The following is a 21924-nucleotide window of genomic DNA, read 5'->3' on the forward strand; positions in this document are numbered from 1 at the left end:
TGGTGACAACTAGAAATAACAAAACCCTACTGCCAAGTGACTATGAGAAGCAACGCAGGGACCTCAGGGCAATTTCAGACGCACCCCACAGGAGAAACAAACATGCCCAAAGCTGTCAATAATGTTCATGACCCAACCACATGTTGTCAGAACCAGGATCTCCCCTGGAGGCACTCTCACAAGCTAAGAGGGTGGCAGCAGTGGGGTCCTGCAGGGATCAGTTCTGGGTCAGTTCTGGGTCCGGTTCTGTTCAATATCTTCATCAATGATTTAGATAATGACATAGTATACTGATAAAGTTTGCAGACAATACGGAGCTGGGAGGGGTTGCAAGTGCTTTGGAGGATAGGGTTAAAATTCAAAATGATCTGAACACATAGGAGAAATCATCTGAAGTAAATAGGATGAAATTCAGTCAGGACAAATGCAAAGTACTCCATTTAGGAAGGAACAATCAGTTGCACACATACACAATGGGAAATGACTGCCAGATAGAAGTACTGCAGAAAGGGATTTTGGGGTCATAGTTAAGGCTACGTGTTAGTCATATTTTTAGTAAAAGTCACGGACAGGTCAGAGGCAGTCAACAAAAATTCACGGCCTGTGACCTGTCCATGACTTTTACTATATATAACACTATACTATATATATGTAAGCAGAGTCAGGATGAGCTCCACCCTGACATCTGGTGGTGAGGTGTGGCAAGTTGTGGAGAAGAACTTCAGGGGCTGATCTCATTTGCATAGGCACACCCACCCTGCCTAGAATGAGGCCATAGCTGCCCAAATGGTCACTTTGGCTGCTGTGGGATCCCCAGTGTCTCTGTTATTGGGGCAGGAAGAATAAATTTTTATTACCCTGATTATGGGAATCAAGGACAGTGGAACTGTGCTTGGCTTTTTGTTATGATGGAGGGACTCACCATCAACTAAGCAGCACTCGCTAGGCAAGGGTCATGGGTTCCAAAACCCACTGAAGGGAGAGAGGCTGGGGGTAGGTATTAATACTTGGTGGTATGGGCCCCCTGGTGAGGGCCTTACATGGAAATTGCACTTTCTTCATATCAGAGCTATTTTGATTCTATTAGGAGTCTAGTTACAGACTGCTGAGCTGAATTCACTTTGGGCTAATGGTGCACCAGCTCTAAGGCTCCCTTACTACAAGCTGAAATCACAAAAGAGCTAAAACTGACTAAGAGCTGAAATCACTGAGTGTTGTGTTAAGTAAGGGGGAGCCTGAAGATATATTGTGGAGCAGTTTGCGGGACGGCAGGAGCTGCTTGTGGGACGTGGAGCGGAGCAGTTCGTGGACCGGCTGGTGGAGCGGAGCAGAGCGAAGGCCTATGGAGCTGTGGGGCAGTCATCTGCAGATCATGTAAGGTGCCCCTTACCTCTTCCCCACCCCCATCTCCACCCAGGTTGGGAGGTAAAACTCTGCAGATAAACTTTCGAACTCTGGGGCTGCCCTGACCAGGGACAGAGACTTTTGGGTCATTGGACTTTTGGGACTTTGGGTGATTTCGGGTTGCTGGACTCAAGAACCAAAGGGAAAGGACATGCCCCAATTTGCTTGGGGTGGATTTTTTGCTCATGGGTTGTGTTATGAATCCTGTTGGTGGTGTTTCCCCAACATAATGCCACATTGTTTCTCTCTGTTATTAAAAGGCTTTTTGCTACACTCAGACTCTGTGCTTGCGAGAGGGGAAGTATTGCCTCTTGGAGGTGCCCAGCAGGGGTGGTATATATTTGTCCCAGGTCACTGGGTGGGGGCTCGAGCCGGTTTTGCATTGTGTTATTGGAATGGATCCCCCAGATACTGAACCTGGCCCTTGTTGCTGCCAACTCTGATGGGTAGAAGGGTTACATATATATATTTTACTTTTATATAAGTAAAACCTGGGCCAGGGGGCCGCAGCTGCTGGGGGAGGGCGGACCGGGGGCACTGCGAGTGCTGGGGACCTCTGCTGGTGCTGGGTGTGAGGCAGACAGCAGCACACGGTACAGGACCCCCACTGGTGCTGGGTGGGGAGGATTGATGGGACTCGCAGGCTCTATACCTAGCTTCGCATGTCCCTGCAGACAGAGGGGCAGCCAGAGGGGCTTCATATGTCCTAGGCAGAGGGGCAGCCGGGGGGCTCTGTGGGATGCTCCCACCACAAGTGCCAACTCCGCAGCCCCCATTGGCTGGGACCTGCAGCCAATGGGAGTTTGGGGGCAGCGGCTGCAGATGAGGGCAGTGCATGGAACCCCCTAGCTCCTCTCCCTAGGAGCTGCAGGGACATTCCAGAGGGAGCTGGGCTCCACCCCTCTGCCACCCACCCACCAGCTAAGTGCCACCCTGCATCCCAACCTTCTGCCCCAGGCTTGAGCCCCCTTCCACACACACAAACTGTTGCTGCTGGCCCTGAGACAGTACCGGCCGCTACAGAAGTCACAGAGGTCACGGAAAGCCACAAAATCCGTGACCTCCATGACAGATATTCAGCCTTAGTCATAGTGGATCAAAATGTAAATATGAGTCAACAGTGTAACACTGTTGCAAAAAAAGCAAACACCATTCTGGGATGTATTAGCAGGAGTGTTGTAAGCAAGACAAGAGAAGTCATTCTTCCACTCTACTCCAAGCGGATTAGGCCTCAACTGGAATATTGTCCCCAGTTCTGGGCACCACATTTCAGGAAAGATGTGGACAAATTGGAGACAGTCCAGAGAAGAGCAAAAAAAATTAATAAAGGTCTAGAAAACGTGACCTATGAGGCAAGATTGAAAACACTGGGTTTGTTTAGTCTGGAGAAGAGAAGACTGAGAGGGGACATAACAGTTTTCAAGAATATGAATGGTTGTTACAAGGAGGAGGAGAAAAATTATTCTCCTTAGCCTCTGAGGATAGGACGAGGAGCAGTGGGCTTAAATTGCAGCAAGGGAGGTTTAGGTTGGACATTAGGGAAACTTTATAACTGTCAGGGGGGTTAAGCACTGGAATAAATTGCCCGGGCAGGTTGTGGAATCTCCATCATTGGAGATTTTTAAGAGCGGGCTAGACAAACACCTGTCAGGGATGGTCTAGATAATACTTAGTCCTGCCATGAGTGCAGGGGACTGGACTAGATGAACTCTCGAGGTCCCTTCCAGTCCTAGGATTCTATGATCTCCTATCAATTTCTCTCAGTGGTGCGGAATGAACCCTAGTCTCCTGTCTATATGCCCCCTTCAGTTATTCCTTTCTGCCCCCTCCCCTAAAATCTACATGTGCTTTATTTGGACACACGATTCCTTATGAACTTCCGAGTACCCAGCGGACCCACCCGCATCCTCCAAGGTGGCTGCAATTCAGGGATCGTGGCCCATCTACCCCTAGAACTCTCACGCTGTTTACCCACCTGAGTCTGTTTGCAAAGCCCTTGGCTCTTCCCCAACAGCCCCATCCTCCAGCTCAGATCCTCCTCCCGCTTTGTGTGCACAGGCCAACGAGGTCAAAGATTTGAGGATAAATAAGCCCCAGTGGCTGCTCCCTGGCTGTTATTCTCAGCATTGGAGGCTTCCCATTTGCTCCAGCATCCCCCGTCCACCTCCGTCCTGAGCTGTGAGACATAGAGAGAGCCACAACACTGCGATTGCACCAACGAGAAGGGTAGGTGAGTCTGTGCCACTGGCTGCGAGATAGGGACAGAGGGGTCAAGGGAGAGAAGGAAATGGAAGAAGTGGGAAGTGGGATCACTCTTGTAACTGCCCAGCTAATACCCTTTCCATGGACCCCATTCTCAAACATGGGGCTAGAACCCGGGAGTCCTGACTCCCAGCCTCCCCTGCTCTAACCCAAAAGACCCCACTCCCATCCCAAAGCTGGGGATAGAACTGAGGAGTCCTGGCTCCCCGGACCCCATTACTCGAAACCCACTAGACCCCAATATCCTCCCAGAGATGGGGATGAAACACAGGAGTCCTGGCTCCCAGTCCCCCTTCCCCACATTATAACCTACTAGACCTCACTCCTCTTCCAGAGCTAGACTCAGTGCTGACGCACATCTGGAGCTCAGCAGTGAGCTGGAGCATAGACAGAAAAGACATGGGGTTTGGGTTGTATTTTCTAAAGGGGATCCAGGCTGATATAAGGAGCTCTGACCTGCTGTCTGGATTTAGGTGGCTGGGTCTGGATGGAAGCCAGCACCCCTTAGAGGGGAAAGGCTCCAGATCCATTCCCTATAACTCCCTCTTGGGGGGTTTCCCTTACAGCTGCTGCAATGCTGGGACTTCTTCCCGTAGTCCCCTGCCTCCTCCTCCTGTCCCTGCCAGGCCCCAGCTCTGGTTTGGAGGATGATGACACCATGGTGCTCACCACCAGCGGCCCCATCCGGGGCAAGCACCTCCAGGCTGGCTCCGCCACAGTGACGGCCTTTCTGGGCATCCCCTATGCTGAGCCCCCCGTGGGGGCCTTGCGCTTCCAGAAACCACTTCCCCACCATCTCTGGAGCCAAGTCCTGGAGGCCTCCAGCTTCGGCAACGCCTGCCCCCAGCCTCGACTAACTGGTTACCCTGAGACCGAAACATGGACACCCAAAACGCCACAGTCCGAGGACTGCCTCTTCCTCAACGTCTGGGTGCCCCATCCCCGGCCCCTCACATCGGCCCCCATCCTCGTCTGGATCCATGGCGGGGGGTTCTTCTCAGGTGCAGCCTCACTCGACGTCTATGATGGGCGCTTCTTAGCTGCCACCGAGAACCTGATCGTGGCTTCCATGAACTACCGGCTGGGGGCGCTGGGCTTCCTGTCCCTGCCCCCGGCCGCCCCGGGGAACGTCGGCCTATGGGACCAGCGACTGGCGATGCGCTGGCTGCAGGACAATGCAGCCGCCTTCGGAGGGGATCCGGCCCATTTCCTGCTCTTCGGCCAGGGCACTGGGGCTGCGTCAGTCGGCTTCCACCTCCTCTCTCCAGGGAGCCGGCCCCTCTTCACCCGCGCCATGCTGCTGAGTGGAGCCCCGAATGCACCATGGGCTTGGATTTCGCTTGAGGAGGCCAAGAAGAGAGGCCGGAGGCTGGGCCAGCTGCTGGGCTGCACCGATAGCGATGACATGGCCCTGGTGGGCTGCCTGCAGGAGAAGGAACCCGGGGAGTTCCCCAAACACGAGTTCTCCGTCTTGCGCCGCAAGGAGCTGCTGGGGCTGCCCTTTGTGCCGACGCCAGATGGGGATTTCCTCCCTGATACACCACCAAGACTCCTGCAGGCTAAGCAGAGCCACCATATACCAATCGGGGCTGGTTTCACTGCCAATGAAGGCTCCTATATGTTAATATTTGGTGCTCCCGGACTCAACCTGGAGAACGCCAGCTCCATCGGCTGGGAGGAGCTGCTGCAGGTGGTGAGGCTGGTGGTTCCAGGAGCCCCAGAAGAGGCTGTCCGGGCTGTGGCACTGCGGTACAGCCAGGAGGGGAAGGGGCAGGGCGAGGCACGCTACCGATGGGCCATGGATCAAATTACTGGTGACTACCTATTTGTGTGCCCGGTAGCCGAGATGGCTAGTCGGGAAGCAGAGGCTCGCAATCCTGTGTACACCTACTACTTCACCCACCGCACCAGCAGCTTGTCTACACCTGAATGGACGGGGGTGCCACACGGCTCTGGGTTTCCCTACGTGTTCGGGACCCTGGCATCTGTAGGAGGAGCCAACCACACGCACACGGAGGCTGAGGTGGCGCTGAGCCACATGGGAATGCGGCACTTTGCAGAGTTTGCCAGCAGCGGGTAAGGGAATCCCCCACAATCCATCTGTAACTCTTTGGCCAGGTATCCCCAACATCCAGGAAGACCTGCTCAATGCCATGTCAAAGAAGGGGTCCCTTAGAACAACAGTAAATCTATTTGGTTGAAGCCCCTGACCTAGAGCTGAACTTACTTCAGTGAAATAAAAGCTAAGTCCCCTGGTTCCAGGTTAGGGTTAATTCCCTTCTTCCCTCATCCGAATGTCGGCAATCCTACGAATTCTCATTCAAAGACACAAGGTTTTTTACCTAGTAGCCAGTGCTTTCAAAACTCTGCCTGTCCTTTCCCAGCCCTGCCACACAAACTCAGGGGATGTCTATGCTATGGAGACTGCACAGGCATAAATACAGCCTGCAGCAGCAAAAGGGGTTGCTCCAGAACTGCAGGAATATCACTTGCCCAAAAATCGGGAGCTACCTTAACAAAAGCATCTTTCCTTCAACATAACTGCAGCTGCCCTAGGGCTAGGTCAGCCCAGCTGTGGCAGTCAGGGGGGTGGTTTTTTCACATCTCTGACTGAGATAAATGTGGCCATTTAAGATTTAAGGGTATACCTGGGCTTAGATACAAAGACTTGTGCCCTTGCACCGGAAATAAGCCAGCAAGGCTCCAATACAAATCTCTTCAGCCTTCCGCCTATTGGTTCACACCACCCAGCTTGGGCCCAGTAATTCCCAGACTAGGGAAGTGAAGGCAGCTGTGAAAATTAAAAAAAAAAAAAAATCCAACACATGGAAGACAGGGAAAGTTGATAGTAATGAATATAAATCAGACTTTAGGAACTGAAGAGAACTGATACCAGAATGCTCCCTTCTGGCCTTGGAGTCTATGAATCTAGGGAAGGCCACTTGCTAACCCCGCCCCCATGCATTCTCACACTTGCCACCTTCTTCCCCTCCCCGCAGTCCCGCAGCCAACGTGACACAGACCGTGAGTGTCAAACATGGGGAAATCCCCGGCGGGCACTGCACGGAGCACCTGGGACGTCTATGCAAATTACACCTGCGGGCTGGCGGGAGCCTCATCCCACTTCCCCATGTACCCACAGGGGGAGCCTGGAAGCTGCGTATGCATTTAGCCCATCAGCAGACAGAAAAGGCCGACTCTGGTCCAGCTCTTCACCTCCAGAGCGAGCCAAAGAGCTGCTCTTCCCACAGGCTGCCGCTGCCATCTTTGTTACAGGCAACGTCCCTGCTACTTCCCAGGCTTCAGACAGAGGGAGGCCATCTTAACTCAGGGCAGCCTCTGGCTTCTGGCTCCTTAAGAACAATGGCAGGTGGTGGCCATCTTTCCTAGGGACAGCCTAGATGGCACATGCAAGGACTGTATGAAAATGGCAGCCAACTCAAGGCAATCATTGTAACTTCAGTCTCATCCAGCACAGTGGGAGAGGGTGGCCATTTTTGATTAGGGCAGTTCAGTTTGGAAGGACGCGTCAGAGAGGCAATCTAAAGAAAGGACATATAGTGATTTTGGACCATCTTCCAGTGCAGATCCTCCTATCTGTGCCCCCTTGTTCCCTAACACCCCTGTGACTTTCCCTCTCCCCTCATGTTACTCCACTCCCCACACTGCCTCTTCCTACATCTGTGAGCACAAAGGATGCCCATCTTCCCTGGGGGAAGCCTGGCTTCAGTCCCTTTGGAAACAATTCGGAACAGTGGCCATCTTTCCTAGGGGCAATCTCACTTTGCAAAGGGCTGTAGGCCAATGGCAGCCATCGTGACTCATAGCAGACTGTGGCTTCAATGTCATCAAGATCAATGGGAGACAGTGGCCATCTTTAGCCTGTAGCCTCACCCCATATGAGACAAACAAGAGGAAGTGACCATCTTAACTAAGGGCAGCCTGTGGCTTCATGCTCATTGGGAACAAGAGCGGATGGGAGCTATTTAGGAAAGGGGTCAAATTTTTCAAGTTGGCTGCTAATCACCCCTGCACCTGGGATGTCAAACTCCAGTTGGAGTTTGTTCCCCTCTCTGCCAAGTCCAGATACTAACCTCTGTGTGGCATGTTGAATTTTCCCCCAGGACTCCTTTGGGGTTGGGGGACAGAGGGAAGCAGTGGCCCCGCTACGACCCCACAAAGCAGAACTTTGAGCACATCAGCACGGAGCCACCCAGGGTCGAGAAGATATCGCCCGCCCGGCGCTGCGGTTTCTTGGAATCACTGCTCGCAGGTGAGCATCAGTGGAGTCGGAGGATGGCAGCCCTAGAGGAGAAAGGCCTTATGTTCCCACCCCCCTGAGTCAGTCTCTCCCCACACCTTCGACCTGGATTGGAGCTGGCACCCCCTAAAGGGGAGATACCCATTTCCATGGGATCTTCTGGCCTCCTAGAGTTGCCCCATTCTCCTGCCTGGGGTAGATCTCAATTATCCTAGGGACACCAGAACCCATCTGCTATAGGGACCCTCAGGTTCTACCCCATCTTCACTTGCTCAGCCACTCTGGGAAGGAGGATGGCACCCGTGTTTCCTGTACCAGCCCAATCTCCTGTACCCCCACTTCCAGTGGAGGAGGCTTGAACTCAGAAGGGGATCCCCATCACGGTGAATGGGGATGGAGGGAGGGATCCAAGGATAGTGGGGGCAAGGGGCAGGTGGCCCAAAATGGGAAAAGGGGCAATGACAGAAAGAAACACAGCTGGCTCTGGGGAGAGGCGTGACTGCTGTGTAACTGTGTAGCACAGGAAATGAAGGAGAATTCCATATCCACTGGGAATCTTTTGTGCCAGGGGAGCTCTTAGGGGTGGCAAAACAGAGCCTTGCACATTGGACACCGGAGTTCACAGATGCTGGGAAACATGGAAAATCGAGCAGCACAGCATCCCCTACTGCTAAAATGTAGCACTGGGAGGAGCACTGACTGTGGAAGGACAGCCAACTCCTGAACTCCCCACGTCGCTCTTTGCAGCATAGCGCCCCTTAGTGCACGGGGAATAGCACTGACTGTAGGGGGCTGAGCCCATCCAGCACCTGGTTTCCCCTGCAGGTCTCCCCTCCCGTTTACAAGTAGACCAAATGCTACATAGTCTGAGCTCATCCCCACTGCTGTTAACCTCACTCGCTGTGTGTCCTGCAGGAGCAGACCCAGGACGTGCCCAGCCCAGGGAGCAGTGAATGAAGACTTGAGCAATTACAATCCCCTCACAGAGGGAACGTTCCCTGCAGACAAGAGCATCCAGTTCCTGTTAGCACCTGCCAATTCACTGATGAGGATCCTGCTAATAAACCTCCTTGGGCCATGGATTGGCCCTCCCTCTGCAATCCCTCCACCCCCAGTGCATTAAAGCATATGCAGTCTGGAGACATGTTATCTGTCTGATGATTAGCTGCTCCTGAGCAGGGGGGATAGTGTGTGTGTTGGGGGTTGGGTTAGGAGTTAAGTGTTGTGATAATGGGGGACACCGATTACATTGGTGGTGGAGCTAAATGATCCTCTGGGGTTTGAACAGGCAAATGATGAAACCCAGAGATCACACTGTGCATCCAGAGCCAGATATGGAACCCAAAAGTCCGGATGCCCAGCCTCCCCTGGTCTAGCCAACTAGACCCAAATGCCCTCATGGAACTGGGATCGAACCCAGGCATCTTGGCTTCCAGCTCACATTTGTCTAGTCCACTAAACCCTACTCTCATCTCCAAGCTGGAGATAACACCCAGGAGTCCTAACTCCCAGCCCTCCTCTGCTCTAACCACTAGATCCCACTCCCCTTCCGGTCCTTAGGAGAGAACCCAGGAGTCATGAATTCCATCCTCTGTGCTCTAACCCACTAGACCCCAATCTCCTCCGTGATGGTGCTCAGTGGACAGTAAGAAAGAACCATACATACCAGGGAATCTAAGGAAATCAGTGGTTTATTGATGACACTTGTGGGCCATTATACAAGCCACAGAGACAGGTTCTTGCCCAATCAGCTGGAAGTGTACAGAGAGGAGATTAAGTGGGTATAGGGACAGAAAGAGCTCCACAAACATACACAGCCCCCCTCACCATGACCACTTCCCTGCACAGATCCTCTCTGGGAGCAGGGACTCTGTGGTACAATCAGCCCCCAGCCTCCCTGCTCAGGAGCTGGAGGGGTTTGGGACAGGGGGGCTGGACTGAGCCTCCACAACTCACTATGCACCGATGGGAATGATCAACACTGGAACCAGAGCCACCCAAAGACCCCATGTCTCTTTCCCCATTCCCATGAGCCAGACAGTTCCCTGCAGTCTGTGGGGCTGGATGGCAGTCGGCAGCCCCTAGAGGGGAAAGGCTCATATCCCATCACCTACTCATTCTCCCAGTAGCTAGAGCTGGTGGTGCAGACCCCCCGAGCATGTGCTTTCCAGAGTGCAGGGAAAGAGGCTCAAACACTCCTGAGAGGGATGGGGGACCCCCGTATACTGGCATGTGCACAGAGGGCAGGGAAAGAGGCTCAGACCCTCTGAGAAGGGCAAGCCCCCCAGATCCCGACTTCCAGCATGCCCCATGGCTCAGCTCTGCTCAGCTCCCAGTTGAAGAAGCATCACACCATTTCTGTCATCATTTGCTGGTGCCTTTAGGATTATTTCTCCAGCTCTGACAGGGTGAGCGGGGCTCTGCAGACAGGTGGTGAGGTCATAGGGTTACCACCTGCATAGGCAAGGAAGGAAGCAGAATTGGGGCTGGCTCAGGCCTAAGTTTAGGGGTCTGAAGTTGGCTAAGGTTGGTAGGGGCTTGAGGAGAGGGTTAGCATGGGCCCCTTCCTCTCCACAGCCCAAAGCTGTTCTCATGCGAGGGCGAAAGGAGCTCTGCAGCTCAGGACAGCCCTGCCCTCTCCTTCCCCTGCCCTTCCTGTGAGCAATGGGGTCATGACCGTGCCTCTGCTCCTGCCCCTGCCTGGGAAGGGGCACTGGGGGATGAAGAGCCCCTGGAGCTGCCCCCTCCCGGGCTGCAAGGGGGGGTCCCTGATGCAGCCCCCCCCCAGCCCTGGGGGTGGGGGTTGAAGAACCCCAGGAGCAGCAGAGCTGAGGCTGGGGGACAGGACGGATGGGATCAGGGACTGGGTGGGGATGGAACTGATGGGGGCACTGGAGAGACAGGATGGGTGGGGGAGTTTGGGGGAGCAGCAGGAATAGCTGGGCAGGGTGGTGGGAAGAAACCAGGGGCCACAACCGCCTGACCCAATCGATTTGGGATCGTTGGCCAGACTGATTTTCGCACGCACACACACACACACGGGAAGGGGGGGGGGAGTTCAAAAATCAAAAGACAGACAGAAGATGAGCTGTTGCTTTTTTAAAATATTATTTTGGGGACAATCTCGTGATTTACGGGGTGGGGGAGGGGTCTGACTTGAATTCCTACGTTTGGCAATATGGGCCCCTGCCACACACACGTCCCAGAGCTGGAGGCTGAAAATCTGCCCCCTCCACACACACACGCCCATAGCTGCTCCGCCCAACAACCCTTCTGCTCCCAGCCTCTGCCATAAGAGGCACCGCCCAGAATCACTTCCCCCACCCCAGCCAGCCTCTTGAAGTTACCCATCTCCCCCTCTTCCCCCTGCCCATTTACACGGCATCACCTGCTCCTAAATGGTCTGGGTGAGACCACCTAAGGCAGACGCCATCCTGGGACCCAAGGACAGAGGCAGCCCCCCATGTCCTGAGCTAAACATTGTGTGATAGTGCAGGAATGGGTGGCGGGGGTGGGGGGGTTGAATCATTAATTCAGTTTTCAAAGTAGCAGCCGTGTTAGTCTGTATTCGCAAAAAGAACAGGAGGACTTGTGGCACCTTAGAGACTAACCAATTTATTTGCGCATAAGCTTTCGTGAGCTACAGCTCACTTCATCGGATGCATTCAGTGGAAAATACAGTGGGGAGATTTATATACACAGAGAACATGAAACAATGGGTGTTATCATACACACTGTAAGGAGAGTGATCACTTAAGATGAGCCATTACCAGCAGGAGAGCGGGGAGGGAGGGTGAAGAGGGAAGAAAACCTTTTGTAGTGATAATCAAGGTGGGCCATTTCCAGCAGTTAACAAGAACGTCTGAGGAACAGTGCGGGGGGGGGGGGGGGGAATAAACATGGGGAAATAGTTTTACTTTGTGTAATGACTCATCCACTCTCAGTCTCTATTCAAGCCTAAATTAATTGTATCCAGTTTGCAAATTAATTCCAATTCAGCAGTCTCTCGTTGGAGTCTGTTTTTGAAGTCTTTTTGTTGTAATATTGTGACTTTTAGGTCAGAGATCGAGTCACACACTAGTCCTCTGGCAGCTGTCCCCCATCAGATAATAGCCCTACCACTGCTGCAAGCTAAGATAGCTCTCTTTTCAGTCCAAGTGACAGCTCTTTGCTGTGGCGCTGAAGGTCCTGGATTCTCTCCCGGCTGGTGACCATGGGGGTTTGTGTGTAAATGAAGGCACATAAGGGAGGGTGAATGGGGGTGTCTCAGACTCACATTCGATGACTGTGATGTCGCTGCAGAACTGGCCCGGCCCAGCGGTGCAGGTGTCCCCCTTTGGCATGCGGCCAACCTGGGGGATCACAATGGCGCACTCCCGGCACTGCAGGCCCCCCACAGCAGGGTGCAAATGGACACAGAGAAGGAGTCAGAGAGATGGGCGGAGTAGGGGGAGATAGAGAGATGAAGGGAGAGAGAGAGGTGGTGCCCATCTGTGCGCAGTCCCCCTGCAGCCTGCACAGACCTGTGGGGTATACACTGTACCAGAATCCCCCCTGCTGGCCATAGGGGCCAAGCCAGCCAAAGCTGTCCCCAAGTCTCTGCACAGGCCGAGCCATGACACCCCCTCCTCCAGACCTACCCCCCGACATGAGACACAGCATGGCAGAGGCTGCATGGAGCAGAGCCTGGGCCACGATGGGCTTCTCTGGGTCACTGTCTGGCAGACATTGGGCCAAGGAGAGACAATTCCCTCATGCAGAGAGACGACAGCTTCCTGGTGTAAATAGTGTTCAGGAGGCACACCGCCAGTTCTGAGGCCTGGGAACACCCTGGGCAGGAATTTCCCAGGGAGGAATGATGTAGGGAAAGGGCCAGTGGTTGGTTTGGATCAACAGGAGAACAAACAGGATGGAGATACATTAAATTAGCAACAGGAGAAAAACTAACATGACACCTACTCACTCCTGACCCACAGCCCCCGGCTATATGCTCACACTCCTGAGCTCCCCTATTCCCCGGAGCTCTGCCGATGTCCCTGAGTCCTGACCCATAGCATCCTGCTACCCCAGCTCTAGGCTCCTCCACCCCATACTCCACAACTCTGCGAATGCCCCTCAGGCCTGACCCACAGCATCCTGCTATTCCAGCTCTGCTGATGTGTTTCAATCTCAGCCTGCAGCCCCCTGCTATACCAGCCCTGGGCTGCCCCCCATCTCCTCCCATAGCTCTCCCATTTCCCCTCAGTCCCACCCCACAGCGCTGCCCCTCCTCTGCTACCACACCAGATATCCAGGTGACATTTTTTGATGTAACATGCACTCAGCTGTGACTCATCCAACTCAGGTCCACAGTGACCAACGCTGGCAACTAGAAATAACAAAACTCCTATAGTGATTATTAAGAGAAGCAACCCAGGGAACTTAGGGCAATTTCAGACCCAGGAGGAACAAACATTTCCACAGCTCTCACTAATGATCGTGACCCAACCACGTGTTGTCAAAACCAGGATCTTGCCTGGAGCGGCTCTCACCAGCGAATGCAGAACGGGTAGGATTTCAAAGGAGCCCGACCGAAGTCAGCAGATATGACAGGGAGCACTGTATGGGTGCTGTCCCTGACAATCAGCGCTGTCCCCAATGTCCCAGTGTGCCACTAGGGGGCGCGATGCTGCAGGACAGTCTGCCTTGCACATGAGAAATAACTACACTTGGGATGAACCGATTTTTAACGGTAAATGTCTGTCGACATCGCCTCCATGGTAAACAGGTGCAAAAAATATTTCCACCGATAATCTTGGAAATTTACAGATAGGCCAAGTAAGAAGAAACATAGAAATGTGGGACTGGAAGGGGCCTTGAAAAGTCATCAAGTCCAGCCCCCTGTGCTGAGGTAGGACCAAATAAACCTAGACCATCCCTGACAGGTCTTTATCCAGTCTGTCCTTAAAAACCTCCAGTGAGAGATTCCATAACCTCAGCTGGAAGTCTGTTCCAGAGTTTAATTCCCCTGCTGCTTGAGGACACCGTAGATTTAAGGCTATTGACTTTGTATAGATTGCCGTTTGACGTTGACCACTTGTGTTTTAACTGTTTAAAAGGCTTTACCTTTTTGAATCCCCGCATCCACTGTCATTAAATAATTACTGTTTGACACAACACCCCGTACCTTTGTGAAAAATTTTTAATGGCTAGAAATAGAAAAATCTGGTTAAAGATAAAGATCGATATTCTCTGTCAACATTTTTTGTTTAAATCGAATTCAGCCAAAGTAATAAATAAGCAAATCACTGTCCCTGCTTTGTCTTTCAACATCCCCTAGCACTTTCACTCATCGGTAGGGTATGAACTCCGGTCTCCTGGCTAAATACCCCCTTTATATATTCCATTCTGCCTGCCTCTCTAAAATCCACTTCTGCTTTATTTGGACACAGGATTCCCCATTCGCTTCCTGGTACCCAGCTGCCCCACCCCAGAGGTGGCTGCCTCTCAGTGCTGGGCAATGGAATTGGAACAGTCTATTGTGCTGCTGTTATCGGCTGTCCCACCCCAGAGGTGGCTGCAATTCAGGGATCACAGCCCTTCCGTCCCTAGAAATCTCATGCTTAAGGTTAAGATTTTGGCACAGGGATTTTTATTAACATTCACGGGCAGTAGATGGGCAATAAACCATAAATCATGGAAGTCGAAGCCCCGTGCTTTGGGGACTGACTGCCGAACCCCCACTGGCCGTGGGGGGCTGACAGCCGGAGCCCCACTGGCTGCGGGGGGGGGGCTGAAGCATTGGCCCCACCTGCCATGATGGGTTGACAGAGCGTCACTGGCTGGGGCTGAAGCGGAAGTCAGGGAGCTCTGTTAAAGTCATGGAATCCATGACCTCTGTAACCAAATCATATCCTTACTCATGCTGTTTACCCCCCCTGGATCTCTGTTTCCAAACCCCTTGGCTCCAACCCAACAGTGCCATCCGGTTGGTCCAGATCCCCCTCGCACTGTGTTTGCAGAGCCGACCTGAAGATAAATATGCGCCGGTGGCTGGTTGCCTTTCTCAGCATCTGTGAGGCATCCAGTCAGCTTCAGCACCAGCCAATACCCTTCGCACTCAGCACGAAACCCTGCAAGGGCCACGAAGCCGCGACTGCACCAAGGAGAGAAGCAAGTGAGTCTGAGCTGCCTGGGTCCCACCAGCTCCAACATGGGAGAGATAAGCTGCCCTGCCCGAGAGCCAGATCTCACCCCTAGGGCTATGATCATCTCACAGCATTCTTTATCAATTTCACTGCAGAGGTGCAGGGTGTGGGGGGGAATCTGATCAGTCACAGAAACGGAGGGAGCAGGTGGCCATGGGGATGGAGAGTGAGCTCCCCCCCTGCCCCCGCACTCACCCCCCCACACACACACACGCCCTGCAGCAGCTGCTGGGTCCAATTCCCCCACCCCGGGTGTTGGGACCTGGTACACAGGGTCACCATAGATGGAGACAGAGGGGCAGGTGGACCAAACCTGAGTGGCACTGCAGCCCCCTGTGCCAGGTTGTGAAGCCACTCGATTTGGGGGAGTTTCATGGACTTTAGTCAAATTCATGGTTTCCATCCCCTCCGTAGCCTTGCTCGCAGCTGCTGGGCTCACGGGTACAATTCCTGCAGACGTCATGCAAGGCAACCGGGCAGGACTCCTGGCTTCTATCCCCAGCTCTGGGAGGGGAGTGGGGATTAGTGGTTAGAGTAGGGGGATGGGCTGGGAGGCAGGACTCCTGGGTTCTAGTCCCAGCTGTAGGAGGGGAGTTGGGTCTAGCTGTTGGAGCAGGGTGGGTTGAGAGTCAGGACTCCTGGGTTCTCTCCTTGGCACCAGGAGGGGAGTGGAGTCTAGTGGGTTAGAGCCAGGTGCGGGGCTGGGAGCCAGGACTCCTGGGTTCTATCCTCAGCTCAGGCAAGGAGTGTGTAGATGCCTGTCCCAGCCTGTTAAACTTTGTCCCTGGCAGGAAGGGGCCTCTTGACTGCAGTGGGGAACACAGCAAAGTGCACTGACACGGAGCTGGGGCCTCCGGAGTGCTGTGGCGGGGACAGACCACAGGGTTGTATGTGCAAAAGGTGATCGATTCTGGTAACAGGAGCTCCCTCCTACTGTCTGTATTTGGATGGCTGGAGATGGATGGGCAACAGAACCCCTATCCCGTTCCTTGTGCCAATGCTATTCCCGCCTGTGAACTATACGTACACACACAGCCAGATGAGGCAAGGAAAGTAAACGCTCCACTCTTTTCAAACCTGCCCCTCTCGGCGACATTTGACTCTTCTTCCCCCTGGCTCTTCTTCACTTTTCTGCTCTCCTCCATCTACCTTCACTCCTCTGTATGGCACCAACTCAGTTGACCACAACACCTCGTTGGTTAACCTGTCTATTCTAACCCCCTGAGGCAGGCTGCACTCATTTCTTGAGCACCCCCTTGCTGCCCCAGCGTGGTACTGCCACTCTCTTTGGCTCCCCCCGCCCCCTGGGCAGGCTGCCAGCCTACTTCCATGGGTCTTCTGTGGCTCAGCCCTCTGGCCAGGCTACACAATCCAGAGCCTCCTTCTGGGGTGCAATGAACTCAGAATAGAGAAGTTTCTTGCCCTTCAGGGCCAGTTATGAACAAAATAGTTTCTTGCCCTTCTGTCACATTCCGGGGTGCGATCCAGACCAGTGGGGGGCTGTGTCACCACATGCCCTGCAACCTGGGGGGCCTTTTGCTGCTGTAGCTTCCAACCTGGGTCCCTCACAATTTGCCTGCCAGCATGCATGTCACACCCTGAGTGTCCATGTATAGCCACAGCCCTGGTCCAGCAATCCTGACCCCAGCAGCCTGTCCACAAACATCAGCCACACTCTGGGTTCCACCAGCCTGGGTTACTACTTGCAGAGTGACCCCAACACACTCCTAGTCCTGAATTTTCCCCAAAAAACGTGTTCTGCACTGTCCAGCCCTCTCCTGTACAGTCCAGGTATATCAGATCCATTGCTCCTCTAAGGGGATCAACATACAACAGCCTGCTACCTTAAAGAGAGTTACCCAAACGATCCACAACACTGGGTGAGTTTCAATTAAAGAATCAAACAAGTTTATCTAACTACAAAGAGACAGATTTTAAGTGATGAGGCATGAAGTCAGGAATGGCTACAACAAAGATAAGACACTTTCTAAACTTAACAAACTAGACTCAGGTCAAGGTGAAGTCCCTTACCACATCTGTTCAGTACATTGCTGACCAGACTCTCAGGCCAGGATCTGTTCCCAAAGCCCGGTGGCTGTTTCTTTTGTCTTCTTAGATGAAAAGAGAGAGATGGATAGGGAGAGATACCACTGGGGTGTTTTTGCCCCTCGCTTTTATAGTTCAGTCACCCTCTGAAATGCATTTTTCTGAGCGTAACCCCTAGAAAAAGTTCTTTCCAACTGAGAGCAAGGAGGCATGGTGTCTGGGAGTGGGGGAAGGAGGTTTCATGCTGTTGCTTGCTAAGATCAGGTCTGTTTGTTCCTGCCCCCCACCCCGCTCCACTTCCTTACCAAAGAATGGCCACTTGACAGGTGATGGCCCCTCAGCTTTGATGACACCTAGCTGGGGTGTCACCTTGTCCTTTATCCTTCAGAAACAGGTTTACCCCCTCCCCAGACTTGTCTGAAAAACACCGGATTTCAGCTTATGTTCATAACTTTACACTGAATGTTGTTATACACATTTCACCATGACGTTATTGACCAGGGAGGTATTCATTTTCAAATGATACCTCACATGGCATATTTTGCACAAAGGTTATTGCAATAGCGTGAAGGGTGTGAATGCAGGGGTGTATTCCGTCACACCTTCTAGGTTAAATCCCCTCTCAGGGACTGAATCAGCGGGGCTTCTTCTGAACACCAGCCACTGATGGTGGCCCAGCCTGGCCCACACTCAACTTGTGGGCTCACTCCACTAACTCCAACCAAGAACTGTCATGCTAGCAGCCAGTAGGTCCTTTAATTTCAGGCTGCTGGGTCTTGATTGGCCCTTGCTTATCCCCAGTCCTTCTAGCTGCTGGAGGACCAGGTGTCCAAAATGGCTGCCAGCTGGAAGGTCTAATATTCACTGCTCTTTTCCTCTCAGAAAGCTGTTTCCTGGGCCAGGGTGCAGCAGAGTAGCAGGGCCTCCAGCCTGGGCCACAAAGACCTGACACCCCCTCCACAGGCCCTTGTTAACAACCTTCTTGTGCGTAAATCACAATAAGTAACCTAAACTAATGCACTTTTACTTCTCCTGCTAATCTTGACTTGCACCTAGCCCATTTCTGCCTTGCTCTTACACATCCACACACCCGCCAGGTGTTCTGACCTTCCAACAGTTGTTATACTTCTTACTGCTCTGTTTCTGTGGTTTGCTTCTTCATGCCCAGCTGGCGTTAACAGCTCCCTCCTGACCCTCAGCTTCATCCTGCTATATTCACAGCCCAAAGATTTTACAGCTCAGACACACAAGCCAGTTATTGGATGTGCAAATGGTTGCAGCAAAGTCAAAAGTGCTGTATTATCAAAATCACATGCAAAAGCAAAAATTCCTGTATATTTTCTTATACTGTTATATATATAATATCCATGCCTCTTGCATTATTTAGTATATATTTGACTAACACAATTCATAACACAGTTCTCCAACACATCCCTTCCAGCTGCTGCTATGCTGGGACTCCTCCATGTGGTTCCCTCCCTGCTCCTCCTCTCCCTCTTGGGCCCCAGCTCTGGTTCCGATGACGACGGCACCGTGGTGCTCACCACCAGCGGCCCCATCCGGGGCAAGCGCCTCCCGGCCGGTTCTGCCACAGTGACAGCTTTCCTGGGCATCCCCTACGCCGAGCCCCCCGTGGGGGCCTTGCGCTTCCAGAAACCACTTCCCCACCGGCCCTGGAGCCACGTCCTGCAGGCCACCGGCTTCGGCAAGGCCTGCCACCAGCCTCCGCTTACTGGTTACCCTGATGCCGAAATTTTCTTCGTCAGTATGCCACAGTCCGAGGACTGCCTCTTCCTCAACGTCTGGGTGCCCCATCCCCGGCCTCCCGTGCCGGCCCCCGTCCTTGTCTGGATCCACGGCGGGGGGTTTTATATGGGTGCAACCTCTGTAGAGCTCCACAGTGGCCGCTTCTTAGCCGCCACCGAGAACGTGATCGTGGCCTCCATGAACTACCGGCTGGGGGCGCTGGGCTTCCTGTCCCTGCCCCCGGCCGCCCCGGGGAACGCTGGCCTGTGGGACCAGCGACTGGCGCTGCACTGGCTGCGGGACAACGCGGCCACCTTCGGTGGGGACCCAGCCCACTTGATGCTCTTTGGCCAGAGCGCCGGGGCTGCGTCAGTCGGCTTCCACCTCCTCTCCCCGGGGAGCCGGCCCCTCTTCACCCGTGTCGCGATGCAGAGCGGAGCCCCGACAGCACCGTGGGCTTGGATTTCCCCCGCGAAGGCCAAGCAGAGAGGCTGGAGGCTGGGCCAGCTGCTGGGCTGCGCCGATGGTGACGACACCGCCCTGGTGGGCTGCCTGCAGGGGAAGGAACCCGGGGAGTTCCCCAAACACGAGTTCTCCGTCTTGCAGTACCCGGATCTGATCGGGACGTCCTTTGGGCCAACACCAGATGGGGATTTCCTCCCTGATACACCACCAAAGCTACTCCAGGCCCAGCATGACCAGCCTATAATACCCATCCTGACTGGCATCACTGCCAACGAAGGCTCCTACTTGCTAAGGGGCAGTGTCCACAGCTTCAACCTGGAGAACGCCAGCTCCATCGGGTGGCATGAGCTGCTGAAACTGGTGAGGCTGATAGCGCCAGGGGCACCAGAAAAGGCCGTCCAGGACATGGCACAGCGGTACAGCCAGGAGGGGGAGGAGCAGGGGGAGGCACAGTACCGATGGGCCATGGAACAAATCTTTGGTGACTATTCCGTTGTGTGCCCGGTAGCCGAGATGGCTGGGCAAGAGGCGGAGGCTGGCAACCCCGTGTATGCCTACTACTTCACCCACCGCAGCAGCGGTTTGTCTTCACCTGAGTGGACGGGGGTGCCACACAGCTCTGATCTGCTCTTTATGTTTGGGACCCTGGCGTCCGTGAGAGAAGCCAACTACACGCACACGGAGGCTGAGGTGGGGCTGAGCCGCAGGGTGATGCAGTACTGGTCAGAATTCGCCAGGAGCGGGTAAGGGAATTCCCCAGAATCCTCTTGTGCCCCTGAGCCAGACCATGAGAGCCGCTGTAACCCTTTGGCCAGGTGAACACAACATCCAGGAAAACCCGGCTCAATGCCATGGCAAGAAGGCGTCCCTGTGAAAAACAGTTAATCTATTTGGTGGAAGCCCCTGACCTAGAGCTGAACTTACTTCGGGGACGTAAAATCTGAGCCCCCTGTTTCCTGGTTAGGGATAATTGCCTTCTTCCCTTATCAAGAGGTCGGTGATCCCATGAACACACCCGCTCTCATTAAAGGAAACATGTTTTTTAGCTAGTAGCCCATGATCTCAGAACTCTGCCTGCCCTTTCCCAGCCCTGCCACACAAACTCAGGGGATGTCTATGCTACGAAGACCATATGATCATGGCTCCGGCACCGTAGCTAGACCGGGGTCACCCCATAGTGTAGACACGGCCTACCTCGAGGGAAGGGGATTTTCCATTGGTGTAGGAACAGCGCCTCCCACAGCCACAACCACTGCATTCACAGCACCATCCTTCTACCAACACTGGGAGTTGGGCCGGCACAGCTTCCTCAGTCAGCTATGGCAGACTAACTTTTAGGGCTTAGATAACGGAAAACAGTGGCCATCGTTCATGGGTGGCACGTGAACCGCTGGCTGGGGGAGGCTAGCCCCCCCAGCCCTGCCCCTTCAACCCAAGGCCGTGCCCCTTCTGCACCCCCCACTGGAGCCCACAGCTCCCCCAGCCTATGATACCCACCACCCATGCCGTCGTTCCTAGGAGCAGTCTCACTTTATGCAATGGCTGTAGGCCAATGGCAGCCATCATAACCTAGGGCAGCCTGTGGCTTCAATCTTGAGAACAACTGGAGACAGCAGCCATCTTTATAAAGGGCAACCTGTGGCATCGCCCCATGTGAGGAGACGGGAGGTAGCCACCATCTTAATGGAGGGCAGCCTGCGGCTTCACTCTCCTTAGGAACAACAAGGGATGGTAGCCATTTTGGAAAAGGGCTAGACTTTGCAACTTTAATGACCCCTTGGTCTGGGATGTCAGATTCCAGCAGGAGCATGTTCCCATCCCTGCCCAGGCCTGGTACTAACCTCTGTGGGGCGTGTTTCTTCCCAGGAATCCCACAGGGGCAGGGAACAGCAGGGAGCAGTGGCCCCGCTATGACCCCACGGAGCAGAACTTCTTCCGCATTGGCATGGAGCCGCCCCAGGTCAAGGGGCCATCGCCTGCCCGGCACTGCAAGTTCTTCGCCTGGCTGACCAGAGTGCAGCCGAATGCCAAAGGTGAGCAGTAGTGGGGTGAGAAGACAGCAGCTGTAGAGGGGAAAGGCCCTGTGACCACCCCCCCACCCCTCTGAGCCAGCCAGTCCCCCCTCCGCACTGGGCCTCGATCAGAGCCAGCGCCCCCAAAGGGGAAGGGCCTCATATCTGAGTCCCTTTACCCCATGGGGACATGGGATGTCACACCTCCCCGGCGTGTCTTCCCAAGAGTCAAAACTTGCTTGCGCGCTAAAGAACTTTGGAAGATTACGTACCAGCGCCACCTAGTGGTGCTTCCTCTTTGGCCTTTTTCTTCTCTTCGTATCCCCCCAAAAGCGTGATTTTGTCCCCAGAGTGAGGGTGCCCTCCCTTTCCCCGCCCCATGGTTCATTCGCCGGTGTCTTGTCTCCTGAGTTAACTTCAAATCCTCATGTGGACGCTGTACGTAAGTGGGGCTTCGGTTACTGGGGCACCGAGATAGACAGGTGAATAAGCCATCCTTTGTCCGGCACAACTCTACTTTTCCCTTTGTCTCCAAAACATA

The 21924-nt window shown here is 53.9% G+C and overlaps 1 protein-coding gene and 1 pseudogene across 1 annotated transcript; both read left to right on the forward strand.

Annotated features, from left to right (window-relative positions):
• Positions 1-3513: 3513 nt before the first annotated feature.
• Positions 3514-9034, forward strand: LOC141998445 (acetylcholinesterase-like). Its single transcript, XM_074971278.1, has 4 exons — positions 3514-3634; positions 4233-5742; positions 7791-7939; positions 8843-9034. Exons 2-4 carry the CDS (start codon positions 4241-4243, stop codon positions 8878-8880), a joined length of 1689 nt encoding a protein of 562 aa, XP_074827379.1. The 5' UTR covers positions 3514-3634; positions 4233-4240; the 3' UTR covers positions 8881-9034.
• Positions 9035-18609: 9575 nt separating this feature from the next.
• On the forward strand, positions 18610-20118 carry LOC141998458 (acetylcholinesterase pseudogene; annotated as a pseudogene).
• Positions 20119-21924: the final 1806 nt, after the last annotated feature.

This window comes from Natator depressus, chromosome 14 (genome assembly GCF_965152275.1).
Source record: "Natator depressus isolate rNatDep1 chromosome 14, rNatDep2.hap1, whole genome shotgun sequence".
In the NCBI taxonomy this organism is placed as follows: Eukaryota; Metazoa; Chordata; order Testudines; family Cheloniidae; genus Natator; species Natator depressus.

Excerpts from the sequence above, each read along its gene's own strand:
- LOC141998445 (XM_074971278.1), top strand. The coding sequence starts at position 4,241 with ATGCTGGGACTTCTTCCCGTAGTCCCCTGCCTCCTCCTCCTGTCCCTG. Across the intron at positions 5,743-7,790 it reads GCAGAGTTTGCCAGCAGCGG|GACTCCTTTGGGGTTGGGGG; the intron begins GTAAGGGAATCC and ends ATTTTCCCCCAG. Across the intron at positions 7,940-8,842 it reads CTTGGAATCACTGCTCGCAG|GAGCAGACCCAGGACGTGCC; the intron begins GTGAGCATCAGT and ends TGTGTCCTGCAG.